A 20164-nucleotide genomic window follows, 5' to 3' on the forward strand; every position below is an offset into this window, starting at 1 on the left:
ATGCAGCTGATTCAGCTTTATCTGACCCGGTGTTTATCCCAATGTAATGAAGAACTATAACCTCAGGTCACGTGGGCCCACTGAAGAGCACCAAAAACTGCCACATGCAGTGTTAGCACTGCCAGACGAGTTCTTGAAAAGCTGCACTGTCTACTTTTGAAAAGGTTTGAGCAGAGAGGCGAGTTCGTGAGATCAATTATTGCCATGTAGTTCTTTTAAACCTTGAAAAAAGTACGGCAGATTGTTCAGAACATGTACGGAGATTTAATAACATAAGAAGATTAATGAAGTATTCAGAGGAGACAGTTATATGTTGCAAACATTTTAATGATTACTCTTGAGCTTACACATTGGGTGTTTTTTTTTAAACTTCAAACTGCAACAAGTTAAATAAATGTTTATAATATACAAAGAAAATACAACCAAAAGTAAAACTTGCTTTAAGTGTGCCTTGCACTAAGAACCAGTGTTTTTTAATAGCTTTATTGTTGAGCTGCACAAACACACTTAAGGATTTGATCTTTATAGCAGGGCATTTGAGAAATCAAAATATATTCCCACTTGAAAGAAAAAAGAAAGAAAAAAAAAGGTTGTGCATGATTATATGCAAAAACCCACTAAAATACTCCAATAGTGCAGGCACCATTAAAAAAGAAAAAGCTGGAGATGCCCATTAACTCTAAGTTTTAAGGAAGCAAAAGTTTCTGACCAGTTAGCTTAAAGCCAGCAAAACAGGGATCAGTGATGGCAACTGTAGTGTACAAGGTATTAAATGACAAACTTTACACAAATACACTGTTAGAAATTTGTATCGGTGAACACTGAAAATCTGATGATCTGTTCTTTGGAACAGACAAACAGAACCACCTTAATTTCCAGTTGTGCAAGCCCTTGAAGCATCACACAGTGTTCTGTGCCAATTTCTTGCTGGCTGTGTAGTTACAAGGATTTATTTTGTCATTAGCAGCTAACAAACTTATTCCACATGTTCCTAAAGCCTCACAGGTGAAAAAAAAGGCAAGTCTCATCAGAGCACAGCGTGGAGATCATATTTTTTGCACACAAACACAAGAGGCTTCGCTAGTATCAAAAAACACTTCCTCATGTCCCATATTGCAGTCAGCGGCTCAGTTGAGATGGAAGCCTTTCTCCATTGTGGCAGCTAGCAGACGCTCTCTCATAATCTCCTCGGAAGAATACTCGGGCAGCTTTAGATAATGCACACATGTATTCACAGATGGATAACTTGCGTCTGTAGCATCAACCTGAGGAAAAGAAAGAACATTTTTTACTGCAGTTGTTCACAGCACTCGATACGGAAGTTCAAAGTTGTAAGGTCCTCTAATTCGTGGCATTTACTGCATAAGTAACACCCATCGTCACGGAACGGTAGCATCAGGAAAGCTAGAGACCAACTTATAAATACATTTACATGTATGTTAATTCTTTTATATTCAAATACGAAGTCAGGGAACAGACCTGAAACAGAGGTTAGTACTGACAGCTTCACATAGCGTCATAAATTAAAAACCAGGGGCAGGGGGAAGTGTTATTTCTTAACGTAGCAACGATTGCATTCAAAAGCCAAAATAGTTGGTTTGAAGGGCACCCAGAAGAAGCCATACCTTGCGTACAACAGTGAGCCGGGGATGTAGGTTTGCCAGTCCTCCTGGTGGGAGTGTTGAACAACCAGTGGTGAACTGGAGAAAAGCCTTCCTTTCATCCGAAGACATACCACACAAGACTCTCACAAATCGAAGGAATCCGGGGCTTAAAAGAAATTAAAATAATTAGTTATGATAGCATTACAAAGAAAGTGTTTCTTGAGACAGTACAATTACGATCTTCAGTCACGTCTAAGCAGTCATTGTAAGATTCTAGTGCCTGTTCAGTACTGAGTAAAGAATAAGACACCATAAACCCCATAAAAATACTTCCTTAACCTCCTCGCTGAGTATTACACAGAAAAATGTAGGTAAAGAAGAACTTTTCTCTATACTTATCTTGGAGTGTTATTCAGGTATCTTGCATACGAATGGGTAGAGAAGTAGATAGAGCTCAAACCTATTCTATGAGAAGAATCCAACTGACTATAACCTTAAGACTTTTTCTGTACCACTTCTGCAGTATAAAGCCACTTCAATTTATGTATGATTTCATTTCTATCCTGTTAAAGACCCTCATGCGACAAAAATAGGAAAAATGTAACAGACTAGAACAGATCTTCGAGGAATCCTCCAGATACCAGCGCTTTCATCCATACCAGCCCAGGGGATGAGGGGGAGGACAGGGCATGAAGAAAGCACAGCCTGCTGAAACACACCCTCAGCTATCAGGCACTGTAATCTCAGCTGCATCTCTGCATGCAGGACAGGGTCAATAGAAGAATCGCTCCACACAGCATCTCAGACTGATTAGGATCCTTCAGCTGCTTATACTAACACAGTTCCAGAAGTAATTTGTATGTTATTGCTACCAAAAATGACAAGCAGAAAAAAAAAAAACCCACACCAAACCCAACAGACCCCAAAACGTTGAGACCACCTCCTGATAGCCAATCACCAGTATATCTGTTCCCTGCATAGTACATTTTCTTTTTTAACTACACTTGAAGAGAAAGAAATAAGAAAGAAGGGACAAAAAACAGCTATACCCAACTGAACAGAAATTATAACCACCACCAAAAATGAAAGTAAAGACTCTAAAATGCTATTTTTAACAGCCTGTATTAGTGAGCTGCCATTACATTTCCACTAGTTGTTCACATTTTAGTATTTTAATTTTTTTTATCCTCTCTCATCACAAAAACCTTCTAACCTATCTGTTTTAACATACACGGTTATTTCACGTAGTTTTAGACAATCACTTGCTCTTCAGTGACCACCGATCCCATCCAATTTGGCGTCTTCATCTAATGAACATTCTGGACATTTTGTCACTTAATGTATCTTTTAGCTACTGTTTTAAAATCACTCAGAATATAAGTACCTATCTCGTGTATATCCCAGTTTAGGTTCAGTATAATTGATGATATCCTCAGCTGCCCAAGAAGGTGACTGATTTCCACAAAGAATCATCTGAACTTCTTCATGGCTGAAGGAACTCAGCTTCTCCATTGGGAAGACTCTATTGAAGCCATCTTTAATTTACACAAGATATAGTTATAAATGTAAGTCAAACGAACGTTTATAAAATAACGTCAGCATTTCAATTGTATTTTAGTCAAACCAGAATCAATCAGCAGTTTCTTAATTAAGGTAAACAGAAGCTCTTCAAGATCAAAAATGGCGTAACTAATGCAAAGGTGTTATGAAATTAATATCTATTGCATTCTTAATGTAAAAGTTTGTTTTTGAAAGCCCTTCTATGCCACCACTTTAAACCAGCACACCCTGAACACCAGTCCACCTAACTGCATATATATTTTGCCATATTTAAAATTACCTCTGAATGCCTCCATCTGTTTCTGTATACCAGTATGCATACAGAAGTCAAACATGAGGTCAACGTATTCCTCTGCATTATCCATTGTTACAGTCTGCAAAGACAATAGATAAATACTGTAAGAATTCACTTTGCATTCGAGTTACTGCTGAGACAGTAAAAATTTAACTGCTGTTTAAATTGTAAAGGTAGGTTGTTTCCTTACCTCATCTTCACCACCTGGCTTGAGATCCACAGCTGTAAACCCATATACTTTGGACGAAGGGCAAAACTGAAAATTTAGACTTCAAAATACAAAGATAGTTACTAATTGCGAACAAGTCTGCTACTGCTTTTGCAAATACACCAGATTTAGAAACTGCACCCCACACACCCGAAAGCACCTCACTACATTTCAAACCATTGTTTGCGGATCATGTTGTATGTACATAAACAATGTTACCACAGTACAGAACTACAATTAGTAATGGACGACACAGATAATACATGTTTCAAATCTATGGTATGCACATGCGTGTACTCACCCACTATTTATTCGGATTTGATAACCCTTGAAAATTTCACAGTTTGATATCTTTAAGTTATCAGCTTCAAAACTACTCAAACTGTTTAATTCAGTTCAGAAACTCAAAAAATTCTTTACATTCATTTCCAGCACTAACAGATACAGAGCCAGTTAACATATTAGACATTTAGGCCCTTCGATGGTGCTACCTGCTTTCCCTCTGTAACAAGCCATACTGCAGTCTGCAAGGCCATAAGCAATTACTGAACTCTGACTACGCAATCCTTGTGGCGCATGATTCTAACAAATAACCCATAGTATTAACGGTAGAAAAACTATGTTGTTTCGAAAGAAATAATTTAAAACTACAAAAGGTGACATCCTGACACAAGTTTACACAGGTATGAGCACTTTTATGTCTTTAACATTTGCTAAAAGTTAGCAAGAGTTCTGTTTAACATGGATTCAAAGACTGCACTGCGTGTCTATTAACACAATCTGAAATTTCAATCTGTCCTCTTTAAAAGCTCTCCAAAAAACTTGATAAATTTCAGTAGTTGTCATAGCAAAGAAATCACCGATTCACACTATCCTAAAGGTCTTTACAAGTATTTGGGTGTTTCTAGAGAGTCATACGGCATCGCAGTGCAGCCACATATAAGTTCAAACATTAGGAAACTGAGCAAGTGAGAAGAGAAAATCCTCAAACTAAGGAACAAGAAAGAACATAGCTACAGATGGCAAACTGGATCTTGCTGCATCTCTAATGACTCCTCCTTGCAACAATACTATTTAAAATGAAGAAATCTTCAGTTTTAATTATACGTGTTGACGTTTGTCTCTAACACAACACTGTTTGCATATTTATAAATAAATATGAAAACTCTTACCCCAAATCCTCTATGCTAAGTGGAGGCCCCGAACCTGATGGATTCTTCAGCATCAGTTCCTGTAGTTTTGTGTTCTTTTCGTCTTCTGACAGACTCTTGTTGCTTAAAATTTGACGCCTTTTAATTGCAAGGTCCTTAATTTCTTTTAGAAACCTAGCTCTATGTGGATTTACTAATTCAAAGTCTTCCCATGTTAAAATTCCATTAAACCAGGCGGGAGGTTTAGGTTTTGGTGGATCAAGAATAAATTCTGATTTGGAGTCTTCTTCCAGACTTCCCACTGACAAGGAATCATGCCCTTCTTCTGTAGAAGCCTCCGACTGACTTTCAGTACAGTGCAAGTCTCTGTCACCCCGTGATTCATATATCAACTTACTCATGTTACTTTTGATGTCCCCCATACACATGAGTTTAAAAAAAGGCTTAGAAATGGGTAAATCCACAAGTCTATTGTCCTGAATGCATTTAGCCAAGAAAATTCCAAGGAAATGAAAGAGTTTGGTTATTCTTTCAAGTTCATCACTATCTTGTGGGAATGGTGCTGTGAAGAGTCCACATGATCTCTGTACATAGTAGCCAGGGGGTTTCAATCCACCACCAATGTCAACCTGATTTAAGAGACACACACAAAAAAAAGTTGACGTTGTTAAAGGTGAATTTAATTATATATCTGTGCTGTTTAACTTATACTTTACTTCTCTGTTAAAAAGAGAACAGGTTAAAAAGCAAGCTGTGGAGCAGAGTGGTCATTCTTGACCATGATGAGTGGCTGCTCACCGATCGTGTGTTCTTCCCTTCCTGGATAGCTAGCTCACTTTTCTTTTATACAAGTACTCAGTTTAAAATGCAAACTGAAATATACCTGACGAGACTCGTCATCTGGAAAGTCGTCATCACAAAGCCAAGCTCCCAAATCTGTCCTCTGAAATTCTGCTGCCACCAATGCATAAAATTCCAAGGTAGGACCCAGGCCTGTTCCTTCCTCCCCTAAAAACTCAACCTAGAAAAACATAAGGAACGTTAATAATAAAAGAAAATCCTAGTGAAATGTTTAGTGTTGGTTATGGAACAGGATATTCAATATCCCGGCCAGTACATTAGAAATAGCTACCTAACCTCGCTCTGCTAGGCAGGTATGCTTTACCTCTAGAACAGATTTTCTGTCTGCATGAATCTGCATGACATTTTCTGCCCATTCCATCAAGGATTCACCTCGCGGAACTTTCACTCTTTCATGTTTGAGACGTCCAACTCTGAATTCTCCTGGATCATCACGTCGCACTGTGCTTGTGGTCCTTGTCCGTTCAACAGTGGCTTCACGTCTGTTCTGTAGCCATACAATTGCTCTGGAAAAAAAACAGTTGTTTAAAACTTCGATGTCTACCAGCATGAAAACTTGAAAGTAGCTACTACGAAAAAGTTACCTTGTTAAGTACTAATTACCTCCTTCTGGGTTTTTTTTTAAGTTATATACCAATGTATTTCTCAGAAATATTCAAAATACCCAAATATGGGCTGCTTCATATTTTAGGAGTTTAGCAAACTAAATAATTTTTAATTACTCTGAAGGGCCAGCCATAACTTCTGATGTAATAGATAGCACCAATGAAAACACACAATTGTTGATCTGAATTACTATAGTATTCATATTACAGTGGAATGAACAGAGGGTAGCATTTACTGTAGTACTTTTTTTAATCACAGATGCTCAAAACTGTTTATAGACGCTTACTACAACTTCCATTATATACTGCAAGGCAGTTGTACATCACCCCATTGATACTGATCAAGTTTTACAGCAAGATTTACTTACTTGCACACTTATTAAAGAAACACAGAACCAAAGTTGACGTGCAATCGTACCCATATAGACCCGTATCAGTGAAGGAAGAACAGCCGCCTCTAATAGCAGTACTTACATGAAATCAAAGTCTGAAATTCTTGTATGTATTGTCATCTATGCAGTAATAAACTACCTACACAGCTACCATCTGTTGGTTGTTTGCAAGTATGGTCAAGTGTCATGACAGACTCAGAGTGTGTACACGCCCGTGTGCATGTACACACAGAGTTCATACACAGTATATGAGTTTTAAGAACTATTTGCAGTATTTTTAAGAGCTCAAGAAAGCTCTTTACTTACCAAGTAAATACCATGCAATGTTTCCTGAAGGATCTCTTTAAAACACAGTTTTTCTAAAACATTACCTTTTTTCAAAACAAAAACAAAAAACCAAACACACATGGTCCAGTTTTCTGGACCATTTTTCCGCAGAAGTTAAGTTTTTCCATATTAAGATGATTTAAATTGATGTCTTGCAAGACAATACCTTTTCTTCTCTTCCTTTTTCCTTCTTTTTAAATGCCTCATTTTACACTCTTCATGAGGCATTTCTACTGTGTATTAGACACACCAGTAATTTTTGCAACTCACTGTCTACACTTTTCTTCCTCTTTGGAAAAACAAACAAACAAAGAAACAGCCAAGAAAACCCACAGAAACGAATTCTTCCTTCTCATCATGTAAAAGCAAGCTGGCAAAAAGGTTTACACTGTCTACGTAGACTACTCAAGGTAATCACCGCTGCAATCAAAATATTAAGGATTCCTAGGTTAACAGAACACTTTAGAGGGTACGCTTAAATATTTTTATGTCTGGTCTTGTTACAGTTTCATTACGCAGCTAATACTAACTTTCGAAAGAGCATCCATTTGTTAGATTTTGTCTATTTAGTAAAGACTTTAGTGAATTCAAAACAAATGAACCAAAACAAACAATCACCAAACCATTGTAGGAACTATAAAAGATATGTGCTTCGGTGTATGCTTTCAAAAAACATTAAATTCACATTTATTTTCAGAATTTTTTTATTTTGTTTCTTACTCCTTTATGCAATGAACTGCAACCCAGTCGAATTACTGCCTGATATGATAACCTAGCTAGAGGTACACAAGCAAGTCTTCAGCTAAAGTTGAAAAATGCAATTTCTTCAAAGGAATTTCCTGAATAATATCAAACAGAAGGTAGGCTACTCATCATAAACCTCTAACACAATGAACAAGAAATGTTTCAAGTGTCCAAAAGTCTTTCTGGAGTTTTCCCTTTTTTTCTACTATCTAAAATGCTTTACATTTGGCAAGCAAAATCTATCTTGTTAGGATAAAGTCCTTCTGTGAATTAGCAATTAAAAAAAAAAACTATTACATTTTTATTAAAAAAAAAAGGGAGCAGTCTTAATTTTTATTATTTATTTTTTTTTACCTTGATGCTCCAAATGCTGTGCATGTGAAGTACAACTGTCTTGTTTCAAATGGAATTAAGAAAGGACACTTGCTTGTTAGCTGCTCACACCAGTCTGGCAAAGCTCCACTTGCTAGTGCCAAGGGTTCCTGTAGTTTAATGCAAGGAGAAAAAAAAAAAAAAAAAAAAAAAAAAAAAAAAGGTGTTTCTAACATTAGACTCGGGTTGTCCCAACAAGTTTGTAACCAAGTACCCAGACACCCAATACACCAAAGTACAGAGTTTTCCCCTGTGCTTGAGCAAGTTTCTTCCTTCTCAGCAACTGCTACTTCCTCCCCCTCCCCCCCCCCCCTTTTAAAGGCTATGAATGAGAAGTTTACAGAGTTTCTAGGACTCAAGAGTGGACACAGGGTGCTTTGGCACAAACACACTAAAAGCTGTAGTAAATCTCTGGGATATGTACTACTCAAAGCACTACGGGGAGATCCGAGTATACAATTACCCGGGGAGAATTACTTCTGAGTTTTGCCCCAAAGTGATTAGATACTACCTCCTCCATACCAGAAGACACAAAAGAAACTTGGTGGTAGTAAAGATGATCCCCACTGAAATATTACTGTAGTCCCTTCTAAAATACAAGTATAATAGAAAAAGACCATAGAAATTATTACTCCAAAGATACTCAGAGTGCCTGAACAGTCATTCAAAGAACATGAAAAACTGAACTTTTTTTTTTTTAATGAATAATTAGGGCAACTTAACTGTAATAAAAAAAACTCAAAAAGCACACAAGAGCCAAGCAAGTGAAGAATCTTCACCTTCTTTAAATCTTTGTTAAAGAAAGTGTAGTTCTACTGAAGAACTACATCTTAAAGTTGTCCTTTTAACGCATCTAACTGACCTAGTACCAAGAATATGTTTTCTAAATGCTATTTTTGAAAGCTTTATGTGGAACGTATAAACAATAAAAAGTTTATGAACCCCAACACAATTAATTGCCTTTGTTACAATATCATCACGCAGACATACATACACTATGTGGTAACATTGATGTTTGGTGCAGAAAAAAGATTATTCTTCCTAACCAAAAGATACAATTCTATTTTAACTTTTTTCTTGGTATGTTTTTATTCAGACTAGCCTGTTCTTACAGAATTTACTCATCCAAAATGTAAGGAAGTAAATATTGTATGAAACAATTCAAAAGTCAAAATGGCAAAAAACCTAATAATTTCAAACAAAGTAAGGAAGAGTATACTAGAGCCTTAAAAACAATATTACATATATACATTGTGCATAATACATTAATGTAATACCTCAATCTGTTGCAGAATCTTCGTAGTAATTTTTTTGCTTGTGAATTCATCTGGTGGAAAGTTAAACTGAGGATGCTCATCTCCTTCTGAAAATATCAAGAGAAAATTTTTCCTTTATTTTGTTTTCATTAAAACATTTAAGCAGCTTTGCTAGATAAATAACTTACCTTCTTGAGAAGTTCGTGCTGCGTAAGGGTCACTGGCAACTATATACAAAATGCGGAGTAACTGCAGAACATCTTCTACTCCACAGGAGTTCTGCCCACTGCCAGCTTTGGCCTGAGGTTGTTCCTTTGCCAAACTAAGGATATCAGAATTTTGAAGAGTAGAAATGGCCCCTTGACTTAATCCAGATTTTGATCCATGTTCACAAAAATCCTGTAAAAAAAGAATTTTTAAGAATGAAAACTCTGTGTGTTACTTTCTTTAGGACTGCGCACTCCAAGTTAATCATTTGAAAAATCAGAATGGTTACTGTGTTTAACCTCAACACTTAGTTAAATTGTGGATGGTTCAAATCATGATTCAAATGCATTTTAACAAGACTATATTTAACAGAAGACATTAAAAAAAAAGCAGCAAAAACTAAACTTGATATTGGCATGTGAACATTCAACTTTCCTATCCATGTCATATCCCTCCTCCACAAGAATCTTTAAAGCTGCAAAACAAAGCACACAGCCATTCACAATAAAAAAAGTTTGTATGCAGACATATACCTTGTATGCAGCTATGAGCTGGGAACAATTTCTGTTTTTCCTAATACTTTTATTAGTGCCGGTTAATTTCCAGTGGCGCAGGAAAGCTGAGTCTGCATTCTTCTGCAGGTAGGTTATCAAGTCATTCTTTGGTAATTCGTCAGTGCCAAGGTACTGCTCCACATGCTCTACTGACCAGCAACCCTACAACAGGAACCACCAAATGTTGGTTTTTCCTGATTGTAAAGTCTTTGAGATTTCACATGCATTACATACTGTCTTTTTTAAAGGAGCATGCATTTACAGCTATACTCACTCATATCCTTTAAGTAATTGAAAACCGTTAGTTTTTTTTTTTAACGTAGCATTTCAAAAACTGCAATAAGATTTGTTTTGCTTTTGTTTAAACAGCCATAAAAACATAAACAAAGGCATAGAAGTAAGTCTTACCATTTTTCCACTTTCTTTCTCTTTATCAGAATCCTTCATTTCTCTGTACATGATTCTAGGTATCAAAACAATGAGTTAATATTTCATACTCATAGCACATCCTCTAAATTCTGAAGTTATACATTGACTTGTTAGACATCAGTGACATTTAAATAGCACAATGTAAACCAGCAATAGCAGCTGCTCTTTGCTGCACAGAACATCTGGGATACCCTGATGCAGCAAAGTTCTTAAACTCATATTTAATCTTCAATATTCATTGAGTAATCAACCTTCATTGTGCAGATTTCCCACACCAACTTCAGGTTCTTCACTACACATGCACCAGCTCTTTGAAATTCTGAAGTTCTAGGGTAGTTTGCTGTGTATTAACTTAGGAGATATGCACATTTACAACTATTTCTCATCCTTTCTAACTAGAAAACAGTTTTGTTACAGCACACAATTTTTGACACAAGGCAACTCAGAAAATAGGTGTAACACACGAGCACTGCTGAAATCTGAAATACAAAGTTAAAAAAACTGCAACCACCTTACTGCAGTTCTTGCTTTCGTATAGGTTAGTTTTCTAGTATCACAGAAGTTACGTTGGTGTAGTAAATGGAAAATACACACAATCATATAGTCTTATAATTTCTGTCTATTACTATAAAGCAAGTAAGGTCAAATTAGGGTAGAGAGAACAGCTGAAGTTGGAAGGGACCTCTGTGGAGTCCTAGTCCAATACCCCTGCTCAAATGTTATGTTTAAATGGAATTTCCCCTATTTCAATTTGTGCCATTTTCTTCTTGTCCTTTCACTTGTCGCAACAAAAAAGAGTCTACGCTCTGTCTTCCTTACTCTCTCCCATCAGGTATTCAATACACATTGGTAAGATCCCACAAGCCTTTTTTTCTCCAGGCTAGACAGTCCCAGATCTCTCAGACTCTCTTTGTATGACAGACGTTTTAAGCCCTTTAGTCATCCTAGTGGCCCTTTGCTAGACTCACTCCAGCGTCCATGCCTCTCTCGTACTGAGGAGCCCTGAACTGGACATAGCACTCCAGATGTGTCTCACCAGCACTCAGCAGAGGGGGAAGATCACCTCCCTCAACCTTCCTAATGCAGCCCAGGATACTGCCGACCTTCTTTGCTGCCAGGGTGCATAGCTGGCTTGCGTTCAACTTTATGTCCACCAGGACCCTCAGGGCCTTTTCTGCCACGCTGCTTTCCAGCCAGTTGGCCCCCAGCCTGTACTGGCAGTTATGTCTCCCCAGCTGCTAGACTTTGCACGTCCCTTTGTGGAACTTCATGAAGTTCCCATCTCTCCATTTCTCCAGCCTGATGAGGTGTCTCAGAATGGCAGCACAACCAGCTGGTACAACGACTCCTCCCAGTTTTGTTTTGTCTGCAAGCCTGCTGAGGGTCTGCTCTGTCCCATCATACAGTTCATTAATGTCGATGTTAAACAGTACTGGACCCAGTATCGACCCTTGGGGTACACCACTAATGACTGGCCTCCAGCTGGACTTCATACCAATGATCACAACGATCTGAGCCTGGCAGTTCAGGCAGTTTTCAGACACTATCTAGTCCATACTTTATTAGTTTGTCAACGAGGGAGAAAGTGTTGAAAGCCTTGCTAAAGTTGAAGAAAATAACATCTGCTGCTTTCTCCTCATGCACTGACCTAGTCATCTTATCATAGAAGGCTATCAGATTGGTTAAAAATGATTTCCTCTTCATAAATTCATGCCACCTACTCCCTATCATCTTCTTGTCCTTCATTGTTTGGAAATGGTTTCCAGGATTATTTCCATCACCTTTCCAGGGATGAAGGAGAGGGTGATCAGTCTGTAGTTCCCTAGATCTTTCTTGCCCTTCTGGGGGATAGGAGTGACACTTGCTTTCCTCCAGTCCTCAGAAACATCTCCCAGTCACCAAGACCTTTCAAAGATAATCAAGAGTGGCCAGCTCTTGTGGGTGCGTTGGGTCCCGTGGACTTGTATGTCCTGTTTCTTTAAGCGTTCCCTAACCTTTTGCTCTTCACATCCCTCACCAGATTTAACTCCAGATGAGCTTTGGCTTTCCTAACCCTATACCTTCACACTGGGACAATGTCTCTATATTCCCCCCGGGTCAGTTGACCCTCTTCCACTTCTTGCGTGCTTCCTTTTTATGTTTTGAGTTCTGTTGGGAGTTTCTTGTTCATCCATGCAGGCCTCCTGCTGCTTCTGCCTGATTTCCCACACATTGGGATGGATTGTTTTGAGCCTGGAGAACGTGATCCTTGAAAAATCAATCATCTCTCCTGGACCTCTCTTCTCTCTAGGACTGTATCCCCATGGGATTCTTCTAAGCCGATCCCTAAGCAGACCAAATTCTGCTCTCTTGGTCAACTGCTTGACTCGTGAAATATTATTAACAAGTCACAGTTGAGCTTTGGAGATTATGACTTTTTTTTGTTTTGTAGTCACAGCACTAGCTTTAAAACCAGTAACAACATCCTGACATAAATGCAAGAAAAACTAATTCTAGCATTGCTTCCTACAGAGGAGAAACAAAAACTTAACATTGTTTCACACCCATTTCCTCATCAGTCACGGTGCTCTCTACAGAGAATAACAAACTTGTGAGCTTACGTGTATGTTGGCTCCCAAATACGTCTAAGTTTGTCAGATTTCACATTGCCGTTACAGGAAAGCTGTAACAATTTCTGTACATAGTAAAAGATGGTAGATCGAAAGTTTGTTAAGGGCAGTTCTACTTCTCGAGTTGTTCCAAGACCGGAAACTTTCAAAGTAAGTGCTAAACGTGGCGAAGGCATGCACTCAACCTCTTCCAAGAGTTCTGAATGAGGTGTACCTGCATGTGAAAAATCATTTGAGAAGCTGTTAATACAAAATATGTAATGCATGACAAGTTGGCTTAAACATTAGTAAAGTGGCTCAATAAGGAAGTGTGAAGACTTCCTGCACACATGCCAAGGAGATGATACCGAGTTGTAACTATGAACTATATCTAAGGGCTGTAACTACAGCACTTCTCTATGCGAGTAAAGCTAACAGGAATTTTTGAAATCCCTATTGATTCTTACATCTTGATAACATCCCCTTTAATATTATCACAGCACATGCATTCGTCTTTTCATACACAGTATCTTCCTGTTGTATTAACTCATTTCAGTTCATCAAAATCAACGACGCCTCGTTTCCACAGAAGCTAAACCTACGTATTTCTTTCTATAAAGAACATTGACTACACCCACACCGCAAAACAAGAATGAACTAAGGAGCAAGATCAGGTGCTATGCTGCGGTCATACAGACTGCTCAATTACTGTATTAGCTTTCCCCTTGCCTCTGCTTTGGGCTGTTTCAACAAGCCCTCTCCAATCAAAGCTATTCTGGGTAGCTCAACACACAGATTATTCCCTGCAGGTGGAACCAGACATAGCAAGAGATTTATCACTAATCCAAGTTAAATTCATGAGTATGCTTATTTTACACAGCTTTTAATTTACTTTTCCCTCAATAATGCTTGGACCCGCAGACGTAGATGAAACTCTCATTCAAACAGAGAAAAGCCACACAGCCGCAAAAGCATGTTGTACTGGTTAATAGTGCTGGGACCCCCAGAGCCCAATGGGCCTTTAACAGTGAGTCTCCACCCTAAAGCCAGATCAAGTATCACAAATGTCTTGTCAGCATACCGGGTGGAGGGATTTCTAGGTCAGTTGTCTGTTGAACATTAGTACGACCAGGTCTTGGGTCAAAAGCAGGAACCAGAGCAGAAAACTGTCGTTTCAATACATAATCATCATCCCATGTTCTTCTACGGCCTCCTTTGGTTTCATACTCCTCTTCTTCCTAAAAAAAAAGTAGTTGTTTTTTAAATTCTGCTACAAAGAATCATTTGATCAAAAATGTAATAGTTAGGGAATAGAGCAGTCACGGAAACTAAAATTGACACAAAAGATAGCAAAGGTGGCATGTAACAGTATTAGTTCCATTTAACTGGTCAGGCAGGAATCAAGAGAATTATCAAAACCACAGGCACACAGAAATCAACATAAATGGGCTAACCTTACAATAGGTGTATTTACAATTTCTGGAAAGAATGAAACTTTCCATGAAGCACCAGAACATAGGGAAATACAGAGTATTGTAGACCAGCAAACTTGGTGTAGATATTCTGTGTATTCCACAAACTTTGGAGTATCAAAGATTCAAGTAAAGCAACCGTGTCAAAATAAACACATTAACTTTTCTGAAACCAGGAAGTATTTTTTTGAAAGTGTATACATATATTGATATATAATGTATACAACGTTTTATCCAGAGATTAAATCAAATACCAAAATACTGGAACCATGATGGTGGGAAGAAATCTAATTTTCATTAAGCCTTAGCAAGTATTAATTACTTATGATTTTTCTACAACAAGTTTTTAATCTGTTCAACTCCTCATTGAGAAGAATTACATAGTATATCAGAGGGAACAGGACTGGAACCCAAGAAAGGAAAATTTTCTTTTCCAGATCTGATTCTTGCTGTGTAATCTTAAGCAAAGACTAATTTAGCGATTTCTGCTTCTTCCCATGAACAACAATAGTAATCCCATTTAATAATTTCTGAAAAGTGATCAACAATCTACAAACTAAGGTGGTTGTTTGCATTGTAGATCCATTTAAGTAGTACTGGCTTTTCCATTCCTAACTTCGTCTCTTTGTGAAGAAGGTGAAATAACGAAATACGTAGTACCATATTTGAGTTTCTATTAAAAGCATAATCATAGTAGGTTAAAGTGCTAAACACTTTGGTTCAAATGACTGAAAGTTGTGCATATTAATTACAAGAGAAGTTTCTATAATTCCATAAAACAATATTTACATTTATGTAATAAACATTAAACTATCATTAGTGAAGTCTTAAGATATTTTTCCTCTTAGACCCTGCAGTATCCATTCTGATCGCTTCAATGGTGGTAGAAGACCAAGCATTCATCATACCACTAAAGAAGAACCAAATGAAAAGCCAGAACTCACAATAATGTAGGCAAGACCCATGGGGATTAACCTGCTGGGTTTTGTCTTGTCCTTTTCTTTTTTTTTTTTTTTTTTTTTTTAAGATATATTTCCTCTGGCATACTTAAATTATTACAGTTTGCTTCACACAGGCCTACAGTTAAACACACCCCAGAACTGTATCACTACAAAATTCAGCAGCCTACCCACAAAGTTACACCATTTCATCAGCCAGTGAACTAGTGATCCATCATTTCTACTGTCTGCCAACTTGTTCCCAGGCTGTTTTTAAGATGTTAATTCTGACCTATAAGGTCTCAGGGTGTGCTGGTGTTCACAAACACTTTCTCTGGAATAAATGTTGAAGATGGTACAATCAAATTTGTACAGAAAGGGGACTGCCTTGTTAGCTGTTCTATCTAGTGAGCTCTTGCAATTTTATCACACCCATTTGAATGCATGAGAAAACAGCTTTCTTAATACTCAAAATATATGCAAGAATGGGGAAAAGGGACAATGAACTGTCTTCATAAAGTAGTATTCAGTTTGCAGCCCCTGAAAAGTGTAACATGACTTTAACTTTGGCATTTCATTTAGAGTCTTTACGGATAGGTACTCCAAACTAGTAGTCCTAAATCTAAATACATTTGTTTTAATTAATGGAAAGATTATATCTAGGTAAAAAACTTGGAAAAAAAAAAAAAAACCACAACAAAAAAAAACCACCAACAAAAACAAAACAAACCCGTGGATTTTTAATGCATCTGTTAGTCAATTAAGATAACATCTATGCTAACTATACTGTACCATAACTTCCTCATATTCTTGATCTTCTTGGTTATCATCTTCATTTTCATCATCTTCTTCATCTGGTTCAGGTAGATCCTCATCATCATCTAACTCTGCCAACAGAGTACTAGCTCGGCAGCTATCAAGAAAATCTATAATACATATATAAATATATTTACATACAGAACAAAAGACAAGAATAACTTTTAAAGCAAAATTTTGAAAATTAAAGAACAGGAGCATTGGGAAGAATGAAAAAACAAGTCTCACTTAAACAAGAAAAAGAGAGAACGAAAATATTGCTTATGGCCTAATAAGATTAAAAGCTGTAATAAAAGCATACACCAGACAAAAAGTCCAGTGGTCTAGTCACTAGCATAGCTAACAGAAGAAGCACTTAACATTTGTATAATTAAGAGTGATCAGCAAGAGTGATCTCTTTCTCATTTGCTTATATCAAACATTTTATAATTACACTTATTTTAAATTACAAAAGATTAAAAAAAAAGGGTACACAAATGTATACTGCCTGATTCTATGTTTAATTAATTTTAAAAACAGGTTAGTAATGTAATTTCCACTGAGAATGTGTGGCTTAGACCTCAAATTACAATGTAAAGGACATTTAAAATAAACATTTGAGCATGATATTTTTAAAGATTCAATTGCTAATTAATTTCTGTAGCAAGAAGCTGAAGACAGATATAAAGAACAATTTCACCCACCTAGTACTAAGACTTAAAAACCAAACCCCCAGAACCAGAAAAGCAGTTCATAGCAATCCAAGGTGGACTGGGATGAATCTTTGAACTTTCACATTTTTCTATACACATAAAAACTATGTATACCACCCAAACACCCTTTGAATTGTTGTCAGTGCCCCAACAAAAACTTTAAAGTAACTATTTGCCCAGTTCTTTATGATCTATTTTAAGACTTGTCACCCAAACAAAATATCAAATGAGACTTAAAAGAATAAAAGGAGATGGCATATGCAGATATCTTAATCGACTGCCTCCAAGCAGCTCAATTCCAATATCCATTGAAATTACCAGGTATTTTCCAAGCAATTTCAATAGGCTATAGGAGAGGCAAAATAGAACACAATCTTAATCCAATCAAATTTTAAACAAATCAAGTATCTTTTCTTTCAAGAACATCTCACAATCCAATAAACTTGAAATTAGGAAGTATTTTCCTATATCTAGCCCAGGTTCTTCTTGACTTCATTTCATTAACTTAATTCCTAGATATTATCAACCTAGGTAACTACAATCTTCTTTCACAGCATTCCTATCCTGCAAATAACTTCTGTCCTAGTGTCTGTTTCTAGTGTATAGTGCCCACATAACTCTGGATTTTGTTCCTCAAATCACAGAATTCCGTTCTCTGTGTCATTTTCATTTCTGCGTTCTATCCAATTTTTTTGCAATTACTATTATGGTATTGAGATACCTGGAACCTCATACATTATTGTAAGTGTATAATGTGCCTAATGGCGGATGCTTTTCAGTCACTGAGTGATACAAGGTACCTCACACTGAGCATGTAGCATGCCTACACAACACAATGAGAAATAACATTTTGACTTTAGAGATTCATATGCAAACTACATTAGATACTAAACTCATTTGATTAAGGAAAAGATTAAGTGCCTAAATAAACTATACCATAAAAAAATAATAATGTGGGATAGAAACTACTGAAAATAAAGACCTGAAAACATAAGGAAATACTACTATGTTAACATTATTTTACTTACTGCCTTACAGAACTAGTAACATATGAACAGCTCAACTTTCAAATACTTTTCAGTAAATAAACTACTACATGAGAAAATCATAACAACGGGAGAAAAGGAAAAATCATTAATGGGAAGTCTGCTTATGTTCATTTAAAAATGAAACTTACCATATAAAGAATATTCTGCCTCCTGACCTGTATCGCTCTCACTAGATGTTGATGTTAGGCTAGTAGTTAGAGTATTACTAAGCGACTGACCAACAGATAAAACTGTAGTTGCTGTAGCTACATTGCTGCTGCTAGTAACACTGGATGTAGACATGGTCACTGTTGATGTGGTACCAGTTGTAGTCAGATTAGGAAAACTTTGGGCACCCATAAGAGGAGAAGCTATAGATAAAGATATGGTAAGATAAAATAAATGATTTGATGACTTGAGAGTACAATTTACATGCATGAGCCTTGTGTTGAAAAATATATTTGGGGTTGAAAACTTATCAGATGTAATGTGTTATTTACAATAAAGAATAACAGACTAAACGGGAAGGGTTTCCCAGTGCAAAAGTGCACCCAACAATGCAGATGCTCACTTCTGAGCATATTCCCTTGCATACATTTAAAACAAATTTTATTAAATAAATCCCCAAACCCCACTGTAAATCTGAAATCACTTCATTTCATTTTCAACATATGAAAAGTATTTCTGAAATCTGTTATTCCAATACTCTGTCTTTAAGCCTAAAATGTAATTTAACCTCTGAACAGCAATATAATTAAAGTTATACAGGGAAAACAGTTTACTATATATAAATGAATTGAGAACATAACATAAGACAAATGTGAAACCTGTGATTTTTGTGCAATTTTCTAAAGTTCTTAAAGCAGCTCTGACTTCTTATCTTTCACATAACTATTAGCACATATGTTCATGACAGGCAGCAAGCCTGAGTTGGCAGTACTGCAAAACATCTGACTGAATACCTTACTTATGTTGGATGATTTATATAAATAATTACCAGAATAAGCAAGCAACAGCTAAGAAATTACCTTACTGCACATTCAAATAAAACACAGTAAATACATTTTAGTTAACACCCGAAACAAGTCTGAATTCACTGTAAACTCAATAGAAAGAATTTCAGGTAGTGTACATAACTGAGTGTAAGTTATTATATGTGCAACTACACATTTACATCCCAATCTTCAAAACATTTTCTCACATGCATATCTTCAAACACAGGAGGTTAATCACATGTTTGCATGTGCAAAGTCGAGGGGTCACCTACACTTAAATTTAAACCTTATGTTTTTCTATCTACCTTTTCTGAAATTTATCAAATGCAAGTTTTGCAATTTTAAAGTAAACATTTTCATTATTGCAGCTTATGTAAAGTGAGGCACTGTTTTCTTAAAAAAAAATTAATCTAAATTCTGAATTTCAGACTATTAGAGGGTTGCAAAGGTTACTACCCTTGAAGAAGGATAAGATACAACAAAGATTCTTCCCCTAAGTGCATTTGATAGCTTTCCGAGAAAAATAAATGTTACACTTTCTATTTTTGTTGTTCATCAGTTACTCCTTTCTTTTTTTTTTCTCTCCTTAGGAACATAAGTAACAGTTTGTAAATAAAAATATGAAAATGCAAACAAAAAAAAAAAAATCAGCAAAGGTGACCCAAGCAGGTATAGTGCTTGAAATTATTTCTATGTGTGGGGAGGGAGAGAGTAAAATTTAAATTTAGGGTTGTTAATAAGCCTATGCTCATCTCTGTGCAAGCATGGAAATTTTCCAATCCAAAGGGTTTTTCTTTTGTTGTTTAAGAACTTGAAAACAAGTTGTTCAGTATTCATATCTTCCACCCACTTCTAATTAATAACAGTACACTCTTTGCTGTTATAATAAACAGAAAAAGCCATTAAGCCATTAAGTGTCAGCATTTCATTTGCTCTAAATTCAAGAACAAATTGAAACTGGCTACCCTAGACACCACTTACCTCCTGACAAATACTGCTGTTTTTAAATGCAACCACTTACAGCAAATCCAGAGAGACATATCACTAATCATGATTTCAGATTTTACTTG

The 20164-nt window shown here is 36.6% G+C and overlaps 1 protein-coding gene across 10 annotated transcripts in view; it reads right to left on the reverse strand.

Annotated features, from left to right (window-relative positions):
* Positions 1 to 311: 311 nt before the first annotated feature.
* HECTD1 (HECT domain E3 ubiquitin protein ligase 1) overlaps positions 312 to 20164 on the reverse strand; it is a 63828-nt gene continuing 43975 nt past the window's right edge. For 8 of the 10 annotated variants that reach the window (XM_009290367.2, XM_009290365.2, XM_009290357.2 and 5 more), the window contains 17 exons: positions 18249 to 18470; positions 16356 to 16489; positions 14235 to 14391; positions 13166 to 13388; positions 10545 to 10599; positions 10116 to 10298; positions 9564 to 9774; positions 9397 to 9482; positions 8102 to 8229; positions 5984 to 6185; positions 5702 to 5839; positions 4840 to 5447; positions 3650 to 3728; positions 3445 to 3538; positions 2989 to 3139; positions 1626 to 1770; positions 312 to 1265 (listed from right to left, as the gene is read on the reverse strand). In XM_009290367.2, coding sequence (XP_009288642.1) covers positions 1128 to 1265; positions 1626 to 1770; positions 2989 to 3139; positions 3445 to 3538; positions 3650 to 3728; positions 4840 to 5447; positions 5702 to 5839; positions 5984 to 6185; positions 8102 to 8229; positions 9397 to 9482; positions 9564 to 9774; positions 10116 to 10298; positions 10545 to 10599; positions 13166 to 13388; positions 14235 to 14391; positions 16356 to 16489; positions 18249 to 18470 — 2954 coding nt within the window. In that variant the 3' untranslated portion in view covers positions 312 to 1127. The remainder of the gene's footprint in view (positions 1266 to 1625; positions 1771 to 2988; positions 3140 to 3444; positions 3539 to 3649; positions 3729 to 4839; positions 5448 to 5701; positions 5840 to 5983; positions 6186 to 8101; positions 8230 to 9396; positions 9483 to 9563; positions 9775 to 10115; positions 10299 to 10544; positions 10600 to 13165; positions 13389 to 14234; positions 14392 to 16355; positions 16490 to 18248; positions 18471 to 20164) is intronic. The other 2 variants (XM_009290366.2, XM_009290364.2) reach the window with 2 other exon arrangements.

The sequence above is a fragment of the Aptenodytes forsteri genome, unplaced genomic scaffold (assembly GCF_000699145.1).
Source record: "Aptenodytes forsteri isolate BGI_AS27 unplaced genomic scaffold, ASM69914v1 Scaffold108, whole genome shotgun sequence".
In the NCBI taxonomy this organism is placed as follows: Eukaryota; Metazoa; Chordata; class Aves; order Sphenisciformes; family Spheniscidae; genus Aptenodytes; species Aptenodytes forsteri.